Genomic DNA, 23218 nt, shown 5'->3' on the forward strand with positions numbered 1-23218 from the left:
ACGAGGATTCAGATTCGTTCCTATTTGAGAAGCAGGATATGTATTTTGGTCTTTGTCCTCTTTTGCACGGCCTCTGGTCCCTGCAGGTGGACGACAGCTGCAGGGACAGTCCTGCTCTACTTACACGTAATGAAACAAACCGGCGAGTGGTGGTGCTTCTTTTTTTGTTTTTTTTTACCAGACCATATGATTTAAAACATAACTAAACAGCACACGTGAAGGTCAAAGGGGATGGAACCCAAAATCCAACCCTGCTGAAGATTTCCTCCCCTGGTCTGTGTGGGTCTCATCCAGATGCTCCAGGTGTTCATCAAACCAACTAGCAGACAGTGGAGGCCACATTACTCAAATTATTAACTTTTCATAGTGTGAAGACCGTCCAGCAACGTGTGTACATCTTAGAAGCTGCATCACACACGTCCCCAATTCAAAACAGAGGTATTGTGTCTGTCTTGCATGTGTCGTTAATTTGCATTGTGTATTTCTCTTGTAGTCATTTATAATAATGTTTATGGTAAAATATCAAGTCCCAATTACATATCTTTTTCATAAGGGTTTGACCATGACAAATATATATATATATTTACTTTCTACTTTCTACATTTTTTCTCCTGCATGCTATATACATGTGTTTATGTGTGTGTGTGTGTGTGTGTGTGTATGTGTTTGTGTGTGTATTTAACACCAGGTCATCATTAAATTGGACGGCATGCAAGAGAAAAAATAAACAAGGTAGAAACTAAAAAAAGTATTCACTTCAATTAAAACCCAAAACAAATTCACTCATAATTTTAATGTATGTCGAACATGGACAAATTAAAAAAAAAGAGAATAAAACCAAACGCTTAATGATTTACTTCTTCTAAAAGGAGTCAGAAGAAACATACAAACTCATTTCAATCCCTCCACTTCTCCACGAGTCATAAATGAATAACTTTCTCATATAATTAAAAGATGATAAATGTGTTTAAAAACAAAATGATGAATGATTAACTCAGACTCGTGCAGATTACAGTTCTTGCAGTTTGAATATTCAGCAGATTTCATCTCCTCACACACACCATCACCCCCCAACCCCCACCCCCCTGTGTGTCCTCTCCCGGCTCCCGTAGACATTCCTCCGCTGTCAGTGTGCGGTGACCGTCGCTGAGCCACCACCACCACCACCACCGCCTCCACCTCCCCCGGAGCCCCGAGCGAGAACCATGGAGGAGATCAACAGCGTCGAAGTGGGTCCGTGCGCGGAGTCCGAGTACCTGAAGCCGCTGCGGGTGCACTACAACCAGGTGAGGAGGAGCCGCCGCTGCCCCTCGCCTGTTAGCCGCCGGACGCTGGAGGCTAGTCCAACCCTCCCCCTCCATTCATTCTGCGGCTAGCACGTTAGCATAACATGGGGGCAGCCGCGACCTCAGACCCGGCTGACGTCCGCGGCAGCAGTCGCCGGCGAGGCCACCTCCGCTGGGTTCGCGGTGGTTTCACACGCGAGGGTTCAACCGGGTTTTGTTGTTATTTGTATTTTGTCGCGACAACACCAGGGTTCGGCTAGCAGGCAGCTACAAGCTAGCATGCTAACGGTGGCTACATTGCTGCAGAGGCTAATGGGATGGAGCGTCACGTAAACGTTAGCACATGCTGCACATTAGCGTGTGTGTGTGTGTGTGTGTGTGTGTGTGTGTGTGTGTGTGTGTGTGTGTGTGTGTGTGTGTGTGTGTGTGTGTGTGTGTGTGTGTGTGTGTGTGTGTGTGTGTGTGTGTGTGTGTGTGTGTGTGTGTGTGTGTGTGTGTGTGTGTGTCTCAGAGGTCTCCACAGGTCAGGTTTGCATTAAGCTAACTTGCTAATTTTTATCACAAGGAGAACTGTAGAGCCTAAATACTCTAAATGTGTGTTTTTTGTTTAAAAACCATATGATCGTGAAAGTACAAGATACTACATTTAGTCCAAAAAACACTTCTGGAGTCTCGGAGGTAAACAGTGTTGCAGCAGAATCCAGTACAGAAGAAGTAACTGGGGGACCCATTCCTCAAATGTACAAAAACACCAGAGTAAGAACACAAGACACCTCCATGTTGTTTCTGTTGTGTTGTTAACGTGTGTGTTGGATCAGCTGCAACACTGACTGCTGAGACGATGTTAAGCATTTTCTGGATCCACTGTAACTTCAATGCCCTTGGCTGAGATCTCAACACACTAAAAATTGAAAAAAAGAAAACAAATACAAATGTTCAATGCTTTGTGAAGTTCCATCACCACTGATGTGTATTAGACTTCAATAACTTCACAAAGCATTGAACTGAGTTTGTTTTCTTAGTTTGCTAATTGGTCATTTTGATCAACTACTAGTTTCATGATCAAATAATCCATCTAATAATCAAACAGGGTGGACAGAGCTCTGCGTTGGCTGTAACTGCACATTTTTCTAAAGGCGGCACAATTCCTGACAAATGCATCAATGCTTAGCAAGATTTACATTTTGCACATTGGAAATAGAAAGGTATCAAGAACTGATGTCACCTTGGTTAGTTTGTCTGGTTGTGTATGAATTTGTCATTGGAAGTGGGTTTTTAGAAGAAGGAGGAAACCGAGTGGGATGCCTGTGTGTTGTGATGGTCTCCAGCAAAGTGAGAAATGTTTGCTCACCCAAACAAAGGCAGCTGTCCAGCATGGATTTAATTTGAGCTTTTCACAATATTTGTGCAGTTTTCTCTGCTCCTGGTTTATAGAGCCGACAAGAACCAAAATACATTAGCACAGAGGAAGTGCTGTGATGATACTCCGGCTTAGAGAATCACTCTAAAACCGGACTGAGGAGATGATACGTTGATATTCAGGCTTCATCCACACGGTCTACACACGTTTAAATAGCTAGTGTGGACCGAAGATTGTATTGGTTTCAAACCAGTGCTTGAAAACAAAATATAGAGCAAAGATGCAGCCATGATCTGGTGAGATTGATGAAGTCAGAGTTGACCAATCATTGTTTATTTCTTGAAGAGCGTGAACATAAAAGAAACTGCGACTATGATTCAAAGCTTGTTTGTTGTGTGGGCTGAAAACTCAAGAACCAAGTCCAACACCTGTGATGGGTGAGGTGGAGGGTGGAGTGGAGGGTGGGGTAATCTTGTCAGGAGAATGGCTGACAGGTTAAAACAGCAGATGGATGACAATAGAGCTGACGGTGGACGTCCCTCTCTCCGTCCCTTTCATCCTCGTCCTCTCCACGTCTCAGGAGAGGTCGGTTCAGGGACACTCCACACAGAAAGCTTCCCAGTGGCATCAAGGGAGCATCTCTTCCCCTGAACCTTCTTACATGCATGAGTAAATCTGCAGCCCGGGCCACTGGTCACTAACTGGAGTCCACACAGACCCACACCAGAAACACACACACACACACACACTCTAAGTAGACGCCATGTGTGGGAGGCTCTCCTCATCATTAGTCTTTATTGGTGTTGTGTCTCGTCTCCCTCGCCTCGCGCTACAAAGCAGGTGATTTCCCCTCGTTGACTCCGGGAAGCCCCTCTCATCTCCGCTTCCTCGTGCTCACGTTGAATCACGGGTCGACACTTAAAGCAGAATAATTGCCTCCCATTTATTCCTGATAATGATTTGAATTATTCATTGGGAATTATTAATCGTGTATATCTTACAGTCAGTGCCCTCCCCCCACTCCTCCAATGAGAGTGAGATCTGTTATTGAAACTAATTTCCCCTCATGAATAGTTATTCACTGGCTTGACCATGAATCGTGGAAGTGACACGTATATGTTCGAGAGCGAGGATGTTCAGTAGGTGGAGAGATAATCGTTTACACACTTCGATTTAGGGCACCGAGATATTTTAGTTATTAACTTTCAGTGAAATCTGTTTAAATCTGAGTTATTGAAGTTCTTGTTTTGAACTTTTCCCCTGAAAAGAACTTGAACAAAGAAGTCACCTTGTCTGAAGGAAATTGCCACAAAAGGAAAGTTAACTTTTATCTCAATGCTTAACGTGAGAACTAAACATCAAGGCTAAGTGATAATAGTAATTTAAATGATTTTAAATGAGTTTATAGACTAATATGATAATCATTTTCTCAATTAACTCATCTTCAGAACATCAAAACAGTCTCAACCTAAAGATATTCAATTTTAATATAAATCCAAATCAGTCCACAGCTAAATCCACTATTCCAGCATTGGGCCAACCCTGATACTTCATGTTGTGACAAACTGAATCGTGTGTGTTTTGAACAAACCAACCTTTCATCACTATTCAATTATTTCAGCGCTTCAGACAGATGTGTTCAAACAAGGTTAAATCAGAAGAAGGCCGCAGACTGTTCTGCTGTCTCTGAGTGTGGGGACATGTAACATGTGAAGTGACTTTATCTGATCTGAGGCGAACACGCTTTCTCTGGATTTCGCCGGAGGACACAGTCACGTGGGCGTGAACTTGCAGAGTGTGTCCTTGACACCGGCTCTGGCACTTCACCAGAGGTCCCACTAACGAGACCGGTCTAATGCGGCAGATCCTGTAATTCAGCTCGATCGGCTCCTGCAGGTGCAACATGCTTGTGCCATTGTCACGAGCAGACCGTGCCGATCATTAGTTGTAATGCAGGTATGATACTGTCTTTGTTGAGGCCGGTGAGAGGCCTCACTCTGTGGCTAAATCCAGAGAGCGAAAACAAAAAAAACTGGAGAGCCCATGTTGAGAATCAAAGAGCGCTATTGTATTTGAGGAGGTAGTCGATTTTAGTTTTTCTCTTCCTGCTGCAGCTGCCAGCTTTATAGTGTAGTGTGCACGGGAGATGTGTGTCTGTGTGTGTGCGTATGTGTGTGTGTGTGTGTGTGTGGTTGGGATGATTAGACTTAAAGCACCTAAAAGATCAAGACCATACATCCCTCCCTACAATGGCCATTCACACAGGAGCGTTTTCTGAAGCCCAAAGCCAGAGGGACCACATTAATTTCAAGGTCCTGTGTAGCCTGTTCCTGCTCCCCTTCCTCTCTCTCTCTCTCTCTCTCTCTCTCTCTCTCTCTCTCTCCCACTCTCTTTGTCTCTCTCTTTCTCTGTCTCTCTCTCTCCCTCCCCATGGGCTAATCTCTCTGTCGTAATCCATGTCAGCCATGATTCCCCATCTCCCCTGGGCCATTCAAGCTGAACCCGCCCCCCTTCTCTCAGCAAGTGGCCTGAGTAATGAGGGGAACCCCACCATCTGTGAGTGATGACAGGATACTATAGAGAGTGTGTGTGTGTGTGTGTGTGTGTGTGTGGCAGCACAGTGATGCCGAGCGGTTTTACCTAAAAGGAAGGTAATTGTCGTCTTTGCCAAATTATTTGTGTTACTGTAAACAAACTTCAGGTCTCTGTTATTGGTGGTGCTTTTTATTATTTCTATTTCATTTAGTTTCTCCTCCCTGGAATCCCCCTGGTTGTCTTTCATCGACCACAAGCTGCTCACAGACACACACACACACTGGTGTCCGGACGTTTTCCCAGTTAGTCGCTCCGGACATTTTTCTTGCCGGGCCCCTCATAAAAAATAACCGGGAATTGTCTGAATAAGCCAACGTGAGCACAGCAGGAAAAGTTTCTGGCGTTTTTAACACGTGACGGATGCGAATCTGGATGAATAAAACATTTTAAAGAAAGAAGAAGTGTTGACGTGCCCATGAAAGACCTCGATGAAGACAGATGATGGGATTCAAGAGCTTTTGGTGACGAGGGACGACACAAAGGAGCTTTTACTGAAGTAAAAAAAAAACATAATTTACCTGTGAAAGCTTCATTGACAGAGGGAAATAGCTGTGGCTCGCACTATATTCAACAAGCACTCTTCACTGAGCAGAAACTTGTGCCGCCCTGCCTCAGTAACAAGTGATTTATCATAGAAATGAACACACACACACACGCCTCCGCACTCATTCCTCTTTCATCGTTGGAAAGTGAGAGGGGCGCGGCTGGCGTAGCCTCGCCGAGGAATGACATGTATGTAGGACTCGCACTCTTTGTTGACATGACAGGATTTTGCCAGAGCGATATGGCCAGTCGCCGGTTTGCGGTGCAGCCGGAGAATCATTCATGACACGGCTGCACCGGCGAGGAGGTTCGATGACGTCAACGCTTCACTGGTGGTCGCTCGTCAACACGTTTACACCATGTGTGATAAATGCATAGCAAACAAAATGCATCATCTATAAATCAAATGTCCTTATTGATACAGTATATATTTCATTAAGTGTCGAGGGCTGCAGCTAAAGCCTTCAACGATTAAGTAGGATTAATTTGAATAAATATAATGCCAATAAATCGAACACAGGATTATTCTGACTAAAAGTTCAAACACTCACGTTTTATATTGCAATGATATAGTATAAAGCAATATATCATTTAATAATATGGCTTAATTTTCTTTTCATTCTCTGTGTTTGAACAAGAGTTTCATACCCGGTTTGACTTTTAATGAATAATCTGAAGATTATATTCTGCAAGAAAATTATTAAAACATTTGTTATATTTCCCCACAACTTGAAGAAGTGTACAGATTGCTTATTTAACCAAATGTCAAAAATCCAATTATATTACGTGAAATCAAGAACATAAATGTTCAAATTTGAAAAGCTGGAAGCAGACGATTTGTCCCTTTTTATTTAACAACTTTAATTTCTCATATTGCAATTAAATAATACCAAATACCAAGTAAAATTAATTTTATTAATGACTTTTTCATTTGCTCGGGAGTCATCTCAGAGTGTTTCATCCTGACGCAGCATTTGAAGCCTGCAAAGAGGATCTCATATTTCCATAGCATGAAACCTACACAAACTTTGGCTTCATGCTCTCGTTTCACATCACAACAGGAAAGTTAACGATGCATGAACGCAGCATTATTCTAGCTTGGCTTCACATCGAGGCCATGTGGTGGTGAACTGTCGTCCACCAGTCACTGGTCTGTTTGTTGACGTGGTTTAAAGTCGTTATCATCATCAGCTGAGTCTCTCTTTCTCTTTCTGTACCCGGAGGAAACATATAGAGAAGAACCGCGTCTCCACTAGAAGATGAAACACAATTAAGCAAAGTGTGTGAAGCACTTTCCCCCGCCGTTCTCCTTAAGTGCACTTGTGACTGTACTACACTACTAACACGTTCTTAAAAGTGTTAATTATTCATTATCATATCACCTAATGAGGCCGGCAGATTTATGCGGAGGCTGTTTAACTCATTGTTGTTGGAAGGAGCTGGTTATGGGTTCATTAAGAGGAAAGGAACCTTCCCAGTTTCCCAGAACCTTCTCAGTGTAGTGCTGAAGATATTTGGGGATGTATTCATCAATTTCTATAATCAATTACTCTTTTAAGATGTTTATAAAACAAAACGTTAGTGGGACAGCTCCCCGAAATGTGAGGATTTGCTTATTTGTAGTTTTTTGAACTAAACCAAATATGGCAGGGACCTGGGACTGTTTGTCAATTTATAAGAAAAAAACATGAATGAATAAAGAAAACTATAAAAGTAGGTTTAGGCTCATGTGCCTCTGCAACCTGTAATCACCAGTTTTTGGATCAGGTTGTGAAAGACAGAGCTACATTATGAGTCTCCATATTATTTTAGCAATATTAGTATTAAACTGAAAATAAATCATATTTGCACTCATCAGAAATTCTTATGGAAAAAGGAACCTCGTGTCAAATTGCTGATTTGTAATTAAACCTGCACGCGGGGGTGTTTTCCTTTTAGAAATCAAAACATCATAAATTGCAGCTCTAGCTACACACTGTTTGGCACGATGGAGCCTGTTGCTACAACAGCAGCTCTATTATATCTGATTCTATCGGTGCAATTAGCCGGCCACTTTCACCTCCTCCCATAGCCGTGGAGCTTCACTCGCAAACGAGGGGGCACGTCCATTGTACGTGAACCGAGCCTTTTGTTGGAATCCACTGTACGTGTCTGACAGATCCGGTGGGTGGAGAAGAGACGAAGCCTAATTTTGAATCAAGGCCATATTTCCTCAGGCAACAGGCATAGAAATATATAGGCCAACTTTAACATATTTATATTGCATGTAATGTGCACAGAGGGATACGTGTTGAGTTAATGATTCATTCTGACTCGTATATCTTTGCTGATTTTGATGTGAACGATAAAAGAGTAAAAGTCAAATTATAATGAATGGGATTTTTATTTTGTCTTGGACTCCGTTGTTCTGTGCGTCTCAGCTCAGAGCCCACAGGTCACAAGAATACTGCATTTTATTTTGGATTAATTGAGAGGAAACGATGGGAGAGAGATGTTTTACTGGTTTCATTCTCTAGATCACCAGTAACCAATAGTGCTGAAGTCGGTTGTTGGTCTTTCATTCAGGCTGAGCCACAGCTACTGGTATTAAGTGAAGTTAGATTGTGATTTTAATTTTTCTTAATGGGAGTTTGACTCCCTGACCTATTTGTACGGTTCCTCCCTCACCTCTTATGAATGGAAAGGAACCTGACTGTCAGGGCGGTTCCCCGATTTGTCCCTTTTACACTTTCTCCAACTCGAGCCAACACTTCAGACTGTGCGTGTGCCGCTGCCTTCATATTTCAGATCCCTGCATGATCTCTTTTGTACTGGGGCTCACGCCTGCATCGGCAGCTCCATTGAGATCGTGCTTCTGGAAAGTTACTGGTGGCGTATTTGGCTTTTTGCAGCGTCGATGTGACCAAAGGGCATAAAAACACTTAGTTACAACTTCTGTCGAGTAGGCTGAATAATTGCAGGACGTGTTTCGGCAATTTGTCATGAGGAATCTTTGGAACAGTTTGGAGTGTGCATTCGTTTCTTACTGAGGACGAATTCGATTCCAGGAAATCGCCCACAATACACCTGGGTGGTCTATAAACATCAATTAGCTATTAGGAATTAAAAAATGTATTTATTTAATTCGCTTTAATTCACACGAAGTGCCCAATGTATTCAACAGGCCAGTGACGCTTAGGTTTGAAAGTGATGGTGAGTTAATGGGTTTTCCTATAAGCCACAGGGACATCAGCTCTGATAACTGAAGGAAGAACAACACACAAAGTTTCCCCCCTCATGTTTTTGAAAAGTTTTAAACACAACACAAGCAATGTACTTTAGTTTAGTACTTGTTGAACTATGCAGTTGTCAAAGTTAAGAACGTTATGTGATGCAGTGCTTCCGGAGATGTTTCTGTGAGGTGCGGCTCGTGATATTGCTTTCGCGTGCCCAAGCAAGCATCAGTTATGGAATAGATGTTGTGTTTACACAGGAAATAAATCAGAACTTCTGACATGCCGCATCAAAGGCAGGGGGAAGCTGTCGCACACCGGCTGCCACCAAAGTACTGAATAAACACATTGTTAAATGGTTGCAATGTTCTGTATTGTGTTGGTTCGTGATGTTAATTGTTGTGTTATTCCTTCCTACAGAATGGCACAAAGAAGACCTGGGACTTCATGCAAACACATGACAGGTAAAACTCATTTTGTTCACTACTGTTGAATGAAAGCAACGTACACCTCTTCACTCTTTGTGTCCACACAAACACACACACACACACAAACAAACACATGATAAAACCTTTTTCTGAATGGGCCAACAAATAAAACCAGCCGACTCAGACTATGTGAGACAGATGGATGTGGAATAAGCCATTTGGAAGTCAGAAGGCTGCAGAAGAGGAAACAGGTCTGTTTGAATACTTACGTGTACAAGTACTCGTTTTTTACTTCTCCTGCAGAAAAATGCCAATGAAAAGATAACTTCCTTGGCCTAGATAGTAAATTAAGTGATCAACCAATAAGTTGACATTGTGTAGGCTCAAGTTATCACCTGAAGCTGTAATTAGCATCTTCTCCTCATGTTGTTTTTACACATCTGTCAACACACAGTTAACACAAACAGACCTTGTCTTTTTGGGGTTCTTACTCCCCCCTTATTCTCTTTGGGAATGTGTATAAATGTCCAAGCTTCACGGGGGGGGGGACACTGTAAGAGAAACATCACACATTTGTGTCAAAAGCTCGGTTACCACACTTTGTGTTTCGCCCAGGGTACCGTAATGCCCTGAGGTAAGTCTCAGGTCATTTAACTCCTCTTCCCTCAACCCCTTGACCCCAAGAAGAGGTCCCTGTGAAAAATGGTACCACCGAGACAAAGGCAGTAAAAAGTATACAGCCCATGGGAACGTCCCGCTGGTCCTCAGGTGGACATTCGGCCGATGTGTTATTTCCCCGTTAGCCTGCGTTGAATGGATGCAGGTCTGTTTTGCTTCTTTGGTTAAGAGTGCGTAACAGTTCCTTCTCAGCAGTCTCTGACAAAAAGACAAACCAGTAAAGAGATGTGAAAGACAGATTTCAGCAAAGACCACATGAGGCTGTTACGATGTTGTGAGAGTTAGTTAGAAATATTTAATTTGGTAACAATTCTTTGGCTGGAGTCTCGTTGTTTTATTTTTGCAAAGATCAGATACAGAGAGCTGCTTCCTTGAAGGTTTTGAGATTGAATCCTCCTCCTCAAAGTTAATGGCATAAATCTGCCGGCAAGTTTCACAAACATTCACCTTTAACCCCTTTCATGCTTACTCCTATTCACGCGTTCTATCAATAAAGACTAAAATGCACAAGAATATCTTTTTAAAAAATGCGTGTGGGCTAAAATTCCCCAACATCTAGCTCTTCCATGGAAAGATATGTTTGCCATCGACCTCACACCACATCGCAGCCTCACCCTGGATACATGTACATCCCTATGGGACCAGAGCCAACACCACTGCTGTCCCTCAATCGCTTGGGTTGGCACTAGAAGTCACAGCCTGATGAAGCCAAACACTGAATGTAAAAAACAAAAACACACACATGTAGATTGAAGTCTCTGTGCTTTGGTATTTCGACACCTATGTGTTTATAGGGGTGTTTGCATAGTGACGCTTGTTTATTACTGGAAGTGACTTTTAATGAGAGTTTAGCTTTATGCCAGTGCAAGAAATCTACGGTGAAGTCATTTGCACAGTTTGAAGTCTCGGTGTCGTCCGGCTCATGTTTCGTTCTCTCCCATGTCAGTAACTTGAGCGTCCATCCAGCCAGATAACACACTTTAGGATAAGTTTGGATTTACGTGAAATGCTCAATCGGAAACAGGAGTTTTTCAGAAGATCTCCGACGTTTGAACTAGTTTTGACATCACCGGCCTGATGATACAGTTCTGGTAAATGTCTTCAGGCGGGAACCTGTTCTCACTTGAGTCCTCCTCCACACATGTCTGCCCATAACCCAGTTTTTTTTCTTGCTGTCAAGCCAGAAGTGCTGCAGAGAAAAGCTTAACAGCGCATGAAAAGTCCTGAGCGTGTGTTTCGCCTGCTTCTTGGTTTAGCCATTAGATTGCCTTTCAGCAGGAAGCTTCAGAACAGCAGTAATGGTGCGGAACAGCACCACAGGACCAGGATCTGCCTCCGGGGACAGCTCTCAAGCCTCGGGCGTGTGTGGTCCACTTTCAGGCTAAATTTACCACATTACTTTATCTATACTCGTGATGATGCTGTTTCTGTTCGACACCTTCTGACGCCCCAGCTCGTCCGTCTGTTCACTTCCCGCAAGCGAGTCACTGCAGCTTCCAGTCTGCCCCAGATGAAGAAGTGCTCCTCGGGGGGGGGGGGGGGGCGTATTACACAACCTCTTGTTCTCGTCTAAATTATCATCACCACAACCTGGCGAGACAAAAACACATTCAGCGGCAGATAAGCACCTTTTTTAAATGATGTTTCTGTCACTGGCTCCAGATGTGGGACCTTGAAGGCTCAGTTGTTGACTCTTATTCTGAAAGGCCAGTCTGTGATGCCTCCACGGCCTCGCCATTGAAACGCTCATCTTTTGAATCTTGCAAATGTACAAAGGAGGATGAAGGTGCACGTTCTCTCCTTGAAGGTGTTCATCATGTTGTACTCCCGGCTCCACACCTGATTCCACCAAGACAAATATGGTTTGAGTCACTGATAGAAGATGCAGCATTAACTTTAAATTTTTAGATGAGCATCTTGGGCGAACTGGACTCATTCCTCTGTTGTCTGCTTCCTTTGTTGCAAGCAGACAATTTAAATCACTCTAATTCCCTCCAGGTTAACGACAAAGGAAACATGTTGAATGAGTAAAAGTGGAAGTTGTTGAACTGGCTCTTACCACAACTGGACAGCAGCTGCCAGACAATGACAAGCTGTCATCATTACACACCGTAGAAAGGCTCGTCGTGGACTTTCACTTTACATAAACTGTATTTATTGCAGATAGATATTAGTATCCTTGGCGCTGCAGCTAGAACCCAGTTGTGATTTTGCCATGGGAAAGACAGGGCAGGGCTTCCTGCCGCCTCAGACACATCCGCTTTCCCAGCACAGACCCCGGACCTCAAGTCTCCTCTGGCAGCGACAGTCACACACAAACACACACACACACACACACAAAGAGAGAGAGCAAGTACACAATTCACTGGCTGCCAATGATGATGCTTATCAGTTAATTGCTTGGTCATTCAAACTTCGATTTTTATTTGAATTAGATGAATGATCACACGTTGTAATGCATGATTGCTCCAGATGATTTACTGAAGATAGAGTCAAGAGAACTCGTTAAGGTCTTGAGTTTTTGCAATCGTTTCTTTCCTTGAGCATTATGTCATATCGTTCGCGACTCACTGCCGGGGTTTGTTTTGATCGATTGTTCCTTTTGTTTATAATTGGAATTTAGCCTCTTGGTTTATTTTTAGGTCATATTTTAAGACCCAATTGAAGCCAGGAGTGTGTTTTCTGCATCTTCGTGTCCATGAAGGTCTGTGTGATGAAGGTTTCATCATCTGCTCATGTCCAAAGGGAATATGTGCGGTCAAGCCCAAACTTGTATTTCCCTGCAAATGTGAACTTGGCTGTGTTGTATGAACAGATCTACGTATTCTGATTGGATGAAAGTACATTGTTAAGTTATTGTTTAAGGTGGATTGTTGTTGTCGTCGTTCCAGGGACAAAGTTGTTTGACCATGAAGTTAATCTAACTTTTTCCTCTTCTCCTCAGTGTATCAGTGCTGATCTTCAACACCACCTCTCATTGTTTTGTCCTTGTCAAGCAGTTCCGTCCAGGTAAGCCTGCGCCCCGCCCTGAGAGCCCTGCTCGGTACAGTGTGTTCACTTTCTCCTTGTCACCGACGCAGATCTAGATTGTTGTGTATCCTGTGGGCACTTTCACTAAAAAAGCAGTGCATTACAATCCATGTTTATTCAACTGGGCCCTGAGTAACAATGCAGACTCATAAATAGACTGCAAGAAGCCCCGTTACAGAGCAGCCTAACCTCCTTTGTCAGGAGTCACCAGGGACCGTTCCACTTCGCACTGAGCTAAATTCAAGGAAGTCTGGGCACTGATATATTTTTTTTCCTCTCCTCTCTCATTGCTGTTGAGAGAAAATGTCTTTTATCTGAAAGAAATCAGTTTGTCTGCAGCCAAGAATGGCATTGAGTTTTCAACAGGGAGTGCACAATGTATTCACGTGTTTATTGATACCAGAAAACAAATGTACATGGTGACAGAAAACTGTGAAACATGGACATTGTACCATATATGTTTGTCAATTTCTTTTATTATGTTAGAGGTCAGTTTCAAAGGCAAAAGTTCATGTCTTACTTTCTGTCTAAAAACTTGATTAGAGCAAATTTCTTAATTTTTATTCACATCTGTTGCAAGATTGTGTTGATTGATCTGTTGATTCTTTTTTCATTCGAGTTTTCATACATTTTCTTTCACAATTTTCAAAACTCTCACTAATTGATTTATTAATCCTCTGATTTTCTGCAATAAGCATTATGATAAAAGTACAATAGCCCAATCCCAAAGGAGGAAACTGCTCAGTACATTGTGATAATTCTGAAAGTTTGAGAGTATCTGTCAGTATTATATATATTTTTCAGTATTCTGACTTTCAAGATTCAATGATGTCCTTAAATTATTGTAAATGCAATGTTTTTGACAGTTTTTAGCAAAATGGATAAAACAAAAGTTATTATATATTATATTTTTTCCTGCCTCCACCCACTTATAACAATTCCCCTCTTTTCCACCACCAGCCGTATACATGTGTGAGTGGGAAAGGAGCAAGAAGCAGCCGCCTCAGCCTGCTGACAAAGCCGAGGAGGGCGCTGCCGAAGCCGCGGCCCCCGAGTCTCCCCAGGAGGGCCAGTCGGCCTCGGAGGGGGAGAGCTCCTCTCAGTTTCCCCCGGCCTCAGCGGGGGTCACCTACGAGCTGTGTGCCGGGCTGGTGGACAAACCCGACCTCTCGCTGGAGGAGATCGCCCGGCAAGAGGTGCTGGAGGAGTGTGGCTACGATATTCCTGCCGCTAAGCTGAAGAGGATTACTTCTTACAGGTGAGCTGCTCGTATTGAACTGAGGTAAATGGAGGTCTTTAAAAAATATGTCTTTTCCATTCCCAGAACAAAGATTAAATAGCGCAATGCTCTTCTTTGTTTTTTAAATTTCTTCTTTAGTTTTTACTCTCTGGATTTCATATCCCGTAACCACTATTTTCTCATCATCCTATTGGTGAGATATTTTCAGGGAGATTTAACCTACCTTTGTAGCTTTGTTTCTATATTTTGGTTTTTGGTGTGAAGTTCAATTCCAGAAAACATTAAAAACCTCTGTCTACAGTCTTAAAATTAGTCTCCAACCAAGTCTGGGTGGCAGGTAAAAGGTTTGTTGTTTCAATTTGGACAGAAGGATTCCAGAAGTTGTCAGTATGATCCAGATAATTCTGAATTACTACTGATATCTCCAGCTCTTTGGTGTTTTGCTTATTGACTCTTACTCTGGTTAAAAAGAAGCCAATCAGACCGATTGAGGCAAAGAGTGGAAATGTCATGGTTTATGGCTAAAACAAGAAAAATGGCCATATCCATAAAACAGTAGAAGAGAGAAATCCACAGAAAATGAAAGAGTGATGACTTTTCTTTTCTTTCAATTTTTCTATTTATCTTCACACTAGATGTTGTTGAGCTTGTTAGCAGGTGTTTATATTAGTTAATGCACATTATACCACCCAGCTCCTGCTCCTCCATTGTCCAACAATATCCAATAATATTCTAATAATACTAGTCTTCTAAAGTCTTTGGCTGTTAATATATCAAGTTTCAATAGATATACCCTCAAGTCAGTGGCTGACAGTATTTTTGGAGAACTTGATTAACAACCGACGGGGAAACGGCAGCTGAGAGTGTCGGCAGACGAGAGGTCCCACATGAGGCGGCAGCACCTGGGCAGCTCCGACAGACTCCTCTCACAACTCTGCTTTTGATTTGACTGGCACACCTCCTCCAGCTTTGTTGGTGTCGTCTATGGCTGCTGTTATGTGTGGGCTGCCTCTGTTAAGGAGGTGGGTATCATCTTCACCCTCACGTCCCCTTATGGGGGTGTTCGACAGGAGCAGACGCCGCGATGATGCTCTGTGCTAATAGCAGGCAAACCGAGGTCACGCGTCTCGGCAGCAGAGAAACACTCTGTGGTTTCCAATGCCAGAGAAAGTGTTGGTGTGTGTTGAGGGTTATTCAAAAAATATGGAGAACGACGGCTTTCAAATATGACAATGTCTCCTTCAAGGCTTGTTGGTGAAGAGGTAAATCAGATCTTCTCAAGCTCTCTTTCTTAGTTTGATCATGTCCCACTACATGTTAAATGGGAGACATCTATCTGTCCAGCACATAGACTGTGTATATAACGTCCAGATCGATTGTCCACAGCTGTGTATTGATCACTAGAGGTCGTTAACCCTGCCTCCTCCATGTTAGCTATAAATAAATCTTTCTGGTGATGGTTTCTGTCATTATCAGAAGTTCAAACATCACCCCGCCCTATGTAAACTTAAAATACTGGATCTATATATAGAAATCAACCCTTTTCCAGACAGTGTATATAACGTCCGGATAGATTGTCCACAGCTGTGTATTGATCACTAGAGGTCGTAAACTCTGCCTCCTCCATGTTAGCAGGTGGGACAAACTTAAAAAGTCAAACTTCACGTTAAATAAATCTTTCTTGTGATGGTTTCTGTCCATTTTAGGAAGGTCAAGCAATACGCACCCCTTTGTTATCTTCAAATACTGGATCTATATATAGAAATCAACCCTTTTTCCTCCTGTGTGTCTTTCAGGTCAGGCGTCGGTGTAACGGGCGCCAAGCAGACCCTGTTCTACGCCGAGGTGTCCGACGACAACTGCGTGGGCGCGGGCGGAGGTGAGCCACGGGAGGGCGAGCTCATCGAGGTGGTGAAGGTCCCGCTGCACGAGGCCATGACGTTCGCCTACGACGAGCGTATACCCAAAACCATGGGCGTCATTTTTAGCTTCATCTGGTTCCACAATAACATGTCTCCCAAGTACAAGATCTCAACTAACGTGTAACTAGTATTTACAAAACCCTTCTTTCAAAACAATTATTCCAAATTAAATGAAACACTGGCCCAGCACATCCATTCTTCCCCCTTATGGCTCTTGATCCTGTGTTGCCTTTTTGCTGAGTGGCACACGACGGAGGGTGGGCCCCTCGTCGTGGGGCCGGCAGGTTCCTTTAAGTTTTGTCCCGTTTACCTTTTCAGATTTGATGTGGTCTTAAATCATTTCCCTCAAAAAGAAATTTGCCATAGCTGGTCGTCTCTGGCACTTTTTTTTTCACGTTTTTTTTTATTTTTATTCTATGTATGTTAATTATCTTACTTACTGTGCCATCTGTTAAAACATGGCTGGATATCACTGATTTCATTTGCTTGCCCTTGATTAGAGGAATTCTCCACTGATCTAATTAAGGATCTTGAATGTGACCTTTAAAAAATCTGTTGCTGGTTGTGAGAAGAATATTATCGTTCCTCGAACTCGACTCTGAGCATTCCTGCAAAAACACAATCACTGGGAAACTCTCACCTCACATCAGATATCGTAAACACAACTTTTCTGACTTTTGAAAATCATCCTGTCAGGGAAACATGACGTCATCTACCTTGAATCCACCTCACATGTTCTCTCACAGTAAACCAATCTCCACTCTGCGCTCTCTCACCGCCGTGTTAGTGGAATCTTACAACGATCGTGATTTCGTGAACTCACTGAGGATCAACATGGAAATTTCCTCTTCCACCATCCACCCTGTACGATGTGAACTTGGCATCGAGCCACTCACCAGCCACGTGCCCCTGGTTACCTCCAGTCAGCTGACATTTCTTATTTTATTTTTATGGAGTCTTACTCATGCTCAAACATTTCAACCTGAACGTTAGAATCGAACATTTAGTATTTACAGCATCAGCTTTTTCACCATTGTTCTTATCGCTAATGCAAAAATAACAAACCAGTGGAGTATTCCTTTAAGCCATGATCCAGTCCTGCAAAGACTATGCTGTTTAATCGTGGGGCCTTGTATCGACGGGGGGGTGGAGTCAGGCGCGTGTGTTTGTTAACCACCACTTGTTCAGGCATGCCTCAATTAATCTATCTGATCCACAGCCTTGGAGCAATACGTATCACAGCACCCCTCGGGCTGAACCATCCCTCAGTGTTGCTGAGCTCCTTCACCGCTCAGACAGAGCACACGCCTTCCTCTGCACCGGGGCCCCGCCTCCCAGTGAGTCATCGTAGTCCAGCTCAATCTGAAGCGTCCTGTACTAGGTTAGTCGTAGACATGACACACAGAACTTTATCTCATGTATTCACGGTTATAGGAATAAGAAATAAGCTACAGTGGGTTTGTTTTTCAGGGGTTATCTAGGGAATATCAGTCCGACCAAAAGAGGTGGTCTCAGTCTGGTTCAGTTCGTTTGCAGTCTGAAAACATTTTTGGGGATCGTTTGGACTTTAAAGAAAAGTCGTAGGATTGACTTCCGTCTTTGCCTCCCACTAAATATTGTCAAGGACGTTCATTTGGCGCATTTGAACTAGTATCCAGGACTGGTTACTGATCCTGGTAGTAATACTATAATGGTATAACAGTGGGAACCTAGTTAACAAACTGAATTTCTTGAGTCATTTTGATGAATTGAAGTCAGACACACGCCCGTCTACTAACCACCCGATCTCTACTGTAGGTAGACGCAGCCCACAGTGCGTGTGTCATAAAAATCTTTTATTTAATGCGCTCCCTTAAATTCTGATATGAAACCAAAGCTGATCAGATCAATTTAAACAAAGTAATAAAGACTTTCAGTGTGAAAAACACCCTAAGAACCAGATATTTTGGCTCTAACCTGAACATCTTAAGATACCTTTTCTGTTTTTTTACCCTGGAGGACATGTTGCTCTCTGAGATACAGACACAGCCTGGAGGTTTGAACACAGCAGTGCAGAGTTTAGAAGCAGTCAAACCATCTGACACATTGCCTTGAACGATAATTCATTTTGGAGTTCCAGCGCAATACATATTGGGAATCGTCATTCACACTAATCTCACAGAGTTGATCTCCAACAGAACTTTGTCTAAAAATCTCAGGTCCAAATCATCAAGCGTTTTGGCCGTTCAGGGAAAATCCTCTGAGCGTGACGATGACCAGCAACTTACGATATTATCATATTTCCAAAAGTCACTTGCAGCCAAGAGGCGTCAAGGTTCTTACTCCTCTTACTGCCGTGTGTATTAGTATTTTTCTTCATTCACAAAAAGGGCTGGTACTTCATCTATGATTTAAAAAACCGTGACAAGACACAAATTCCCCCCCCACCTCCTCGTTTTGTTAAAAATATGCAAGTACTGAAGCAGAGCTGTTTTTAGAAAATCACTGCCCACCTAAAAAACAAACAACCCCCATCTCATTATTTTTACATTTCTAGAGTCGGATAGAAATAGAAGTAGAATAGAAGCACGCTGGCAGATCTTGCCGGTGATTTCACGTCTAACCAGGTTTCAGATCTTCTTATCGTGCACCAGTGGTTTGTACTGGGAGCTGTTTAAAAACTGACCTGCCTGAATAACCTGGTGGTTTGGTGAATTTTGTTATTTTTTTTGTAAGTATTTGTAAGGATTCTAAGTGCAATGTTTATAACACCTTAAAATCCCAAAACAGAGTTAAAACAAGTTCCGGTCCTAAACTCACTGGGTTTTTTTTTTCTTCAACCAGTGAGACCATTATGAAATACTCAAGGTCGATGTAAAAAATTATTTAACATCTTGTTTTTCTGGTTTACGAGCCTGAGGAACAGCTGACAATCAAACGCCAACACTTGTCATTTGTGGCCCATAGTACCTTGTGTGTTGTTTTGTAGTTGTGTTCTTTCGTTGAGTTGTTGGATGTTTGTTCTCGTCCCTCATGAATCTCCTGAATCTCCCAGCGGTTCTCTCTGAAGAGGACTTGGCCTCGTTTCATCCCTATCTGGTGCCACTCGGGCTCGAAATCGATTGTTCTCATCTGCACAAATTAACAAAATATATCAGAATTAATCCACCGAACTAAATATGTTTAGTTAGGTGGCAAAGAGAAATATTTGAGAATGAATTTCCAACCAAACTGTGTAGGAACATATGCATTCAACCCGTAAAGCCATATTTAAGTCCCTCTACGGCCCGATTATTGAGTTTCTTATCCATTGGAGACCTTTCCTCGATGTAGGATTTTCTAGTTTAACTGGAGCAGCTTGAATTTTTTTTTTATTCATTATTTTATGTTCATGTCTTTTTCAAAACAACTCTCGTTTGGTAAATTGATCCATAATCTCTCAGGAGTAATGAGGTTTTTCAAGCCTTTTGAATAAATGTCGGTATTAAGTCTGAATTTAGATCAAACTTTTCAAATACTTTCAAACTACAGGAATTAGATATTAGGAGTTGGGACACTTTGGAAAGATGTGGAAAGCACCTTTGGAAAATGAGACATATTAATTTCATATTAGGTTTATTGTTTTACCTTGGGTTAATACTTTAAAAAGGTTTGCACTCTTATATTCAGAAAACACAACTTTCCTCTAACGGTCAATTGAACTTTTACATTCACAAAAAAACCTTTATAACACAATCGAGGAAAGAAATCATATTTGTCCTTTAACAATATTTTTAACTGCACCTCACATCGTTATAATCAATATGTTTAAATGTCTTTTTATTTGGCAGCTTATCCTCCTTCACCTTATTTCATCCACCTCCACCCCTCTTTCCTTCTAACGCTGATCTCAGTGGTTTGATGACGGATTTCCAAACGGTGCTCCCAGTTTTCCAATGTCCTTGTCTGGTTTGAGTTGTGACTAATGAAAGTGGCCGCTTGTCTTCGGTTTGACTCTTGATTATCTGTCGCCCACACGTGAACACATTTTACAGGTCTCAGCCATAATCAGTGCAGAGTTGACGGAGACATATCAAACCTGTGAATCGTGAATAAAGAACAGTTCCTTGGCTGAAATGAGGGCGTCTGCAAACAAAAAGCCATTTTTACTTCTGAGGTCAGTCTGTAACTTTGTGCCTGTGAGTCGTGGAAAGCTGCCGGTTGACTTCTCCTCAGGAGCTGAAACGTTTGCTCAGTGGAACGTCGTCACAGAATCACGAGGCCGTGTTGCTTTCATCCCCAGCGTTTATCTGAGCGTTCGAGTGCGAGGACGCACAGTAGCATTAATGATTGACACAAGGAAAAACAAACATCCAGTCCCAACGTCTGATGTCGTTACTGAAGCTCGATTGTTTTGAGAGAATTCAGTTGCCAAAAGAAACACAACCAGTGTGGCAGCACGTCAGGTTCAGCCGGTTCATCCAGGACCTATACAGAACAAATATAAGATGGAAATGTGGATTTAAGTATAGGTCTGAGTGTTTGTTTAAGTTCAAGCTGTGGAGTCGAGATCTGCTTCATCAGACCCGCAGTCTGTTTTGTACTCAAACAATTTTTTCTTACCTTTATAAGCTACTTAGAAGTGGCTGGTTATGTTTTTTATTTGTTATTATCTTATTCAGGTTCAAATGTTTCTGTTCTTCTGCATAAAATACTAAAATTTGAGTTAATCCCCAAACCCCAGACTCTCGTAGTGTTGAGTTCCAGACTCGTAGACGTCAGTAATCGTGGCAGCGTTCACGGAGGAGTTAAAGGAAGAGTTCAACTGTTTGAGAAATGCAATATTTCACCTTTTTGCAAAGAATTGGCTGTTAAAAGTGACACCGCCTCCATGTTTGTACAGTAATTATGAAGCTATAGGGACGTACCACTAAGCAAAGGGTTAAAACTACATGCTACACGGTTTGACTCCCTACCATGGGGCCCTTGGGCAACTTATACCCCACTTGAATTAATGAGCTTTTTAGATTTTAGAGTTAAGCTGTTCAGACCTGGTGTTAACATCTGTCCCGAGGGATCCAATCACAAGGTCAGATATGAACATCCCATTCCACAAATTATATGGACATGGATATCGATATTGAAAATGTTGAACTTTTCCTTTCCCCCTCTGTGACGAGATGAACTCTCCCGCTGCGACAAAACTAAATGCACCTTTGCCAGTTCAGAGTGAAGTGGTCCGACCGGCTGTGTGTTAGATATCAAGGCAGATTAACATTTGAGGTAAGGAAATGGTCGTCTGACTGGTTCTTACCTTGTGCTGGATTTGGATCACTAGCCCAGAATCCGACATCTCTACCTCCACCACTTGTGTGGGTGTGTGTGTGTGTGTGTGTCTGTGTGTGTGCGTTCGCTCGCCCGCTTCTAAAGCATCGACATATCAAATTCCCAACGCTCACTGGTTCTCTGTGACAGAAAACCAGATCCATCAGTACCACGTGTTTTTCTACACGTTCCCCTCACGGCGCTGCTGTAGTTGCTTTTTCTTTTTCACCTGTGATTGTTTTTTAATTAATGGTTTGTGCGCCGTTCGACAATTTCTTACTGTATTCTCCAGCGATCACGAGCTGAACCACGATTCATCATTTTAAATGTCGGGTTATTCAAAGGTGCTATGTGTAGTAATCTGTATTTAAAGAAGCGGTATTATCCTGTTACATTGATATCGACCCAGGATGTGACGGTTCCCGGGTTCCTCTGGCGATCGGCTCAGTTTGTGATTCTGTGCTCATGAAATCCTGGAAAAAGGCACTTTTGATTTTTTTGGGATGAAGTCCGCTCACGTTTGCTTCTTCACTTGCAGACCGGTAGCTGAATATTCAGAAGCAACAGGAGGAAGATCAATTATAAGATTTGCTGCTATGAGGCAAAGATGACGTGTATCTCATTCGATTCATATTTTGGTGAAAACACACACGATACCTTTAAGCGAAAGAAGTACGATTAGTTTCTTTTCATCGTGAAGAGATTTGTCCAATTGTGATTTTCTTTTTTTCTTTCTTTCTTGTGTCTTACTCTGAATTTGTGTTTTTAAAAGAAAAATATTTTCTGGAGGAAAAAAAAAAGTACAAACACGAACATTTCTGAATTTCTCATGTATTTTAAGCTTTATTAAAAGTGTATACTCATTGTGGGCAGTGATTTCAGTAAGGTTTGGATTTTGTTAATTTATTACCTTAATGTTGAAATGTTTAACTTTTAAAACATGACACTTGGTACAAACATACAGTATATATTTAAATATGATACTTTGCATGTGCACTAACTGTCTTGGATGACATTGCATTAAGTTGAAATAAAATGGGTTTGATGCCCAAAACGTCACTTTTCTTTTTCTGTCTTTAGTTGATTTACTTCACTTGTGTTTTTAGTGTCTTTACTATTTAATTAATATACTTTATTTTTATTGGTACCTAACAGTGAGAATTAAGGGCTCAGCTATTAACATAAATAAAGTCGGATGTAAGTTTAAGTGTTTATAAGGTGTCAAGTTTTTTTTGGGAATAATGACATAAGACAAGAAAATTGTTATTTACACTTTAATTGGCAACACACAAATTAATTAAGATTTTTTAAGTTAAAGATTTCAATTTTGTTTATAGAACTTGCTTACTATAATTTGAACAAACTTAACTAAATAAAGTTGTAGAATGCAGCCTTCAAAGACCTCATGTAAAACATCTGTGCGAATCCCAGCAACTGGATAGAGAATTTAAGATTAGCGTAGTTTAAAAGTAGTTGATCTGACCAAAGAATTGTTAGTTGGCACAACCTATGAAAACTTAGTCAAAATTGGCATCAAAATTATTTGTAATATGTGCTCAAACTGCAGTCAGCTGATTGTCCTCTTTGTTCTATTCATTCATGAAGTGAAACAATGAACAGCTGCAGCTTTAATGTTAGCAT

The 23218-nt window shown here is 42.0% G+C and overlaps 1 protein-coding gene across 1 annotated transcript; it reads left to right on the forward strand.

Moving 5' to 3' along the window:
- Positions 1-1146: 1146 nt before the first annotated feature.
- On the forward strand, positions 1147-22636 carry nudt14 (nudix (nucleoside diphosphate linked moiety X)-type motif 14). The gene is made up of 5 exons (XM_062411686.1): positions 1147-1286; positions 9417-9460; positions 13047-13111; positions 14093-14390; positions 16169-22636. Exons 1-5 carry the CDS (start codon positions 1206-1208, stop codon positions 16416-16418), a joined length of 738 nt encoding a protein of 245 aa, XP_062267670.1. The 5' UTR covers positions 1147-1205; the 3' UTR covers positions 16419-22636.
- Positions 22637-23218: the final 582 nt, after the last annotated feature.

Source organism: Platichthys flesus, chromosome 18, assembly GCF_949316205.1.
Source record: "Platichthys flesus chromosome 18, fPlaFle2.1, whole genome shotgun sequence".
NCBI classification, from domain to species: domain Eukaryota; kingdom Metazoa; phylum Chordata; class Actinopteri; order Pleuronectiformes; family Pleuronectidae; genus Platichthys; species Platichthys flesus.

What these genes read in the sequence shown, in the direction of transcription:
- nudt14 (XM_062411686.1), top strand. Translation starts at nt 1,206, where the DNA reads ATGGAGGAGATCAACAGCGTCGAAGTGGGTCCGTGCGCGGAGTCCGAG. An exon ending in TGCGGGTGCACTACAACCAG is followed by an intron (nt 1,287 to 9,416) that starts GTGAGGAGGAGC and finishes TCCTTCCTACAG; the next exon opens with AATGGCACAAAGAAGACCTG. An exon ending in AAGAGGATTACTTCTTACAG is followed by an intron (nt 14,391 to 16,168) that starts GTGAGCTGCTCG and finishes TGTGTCTTTCAG; the next exon opens with GTCAGGCGTCGGTGTAACGG.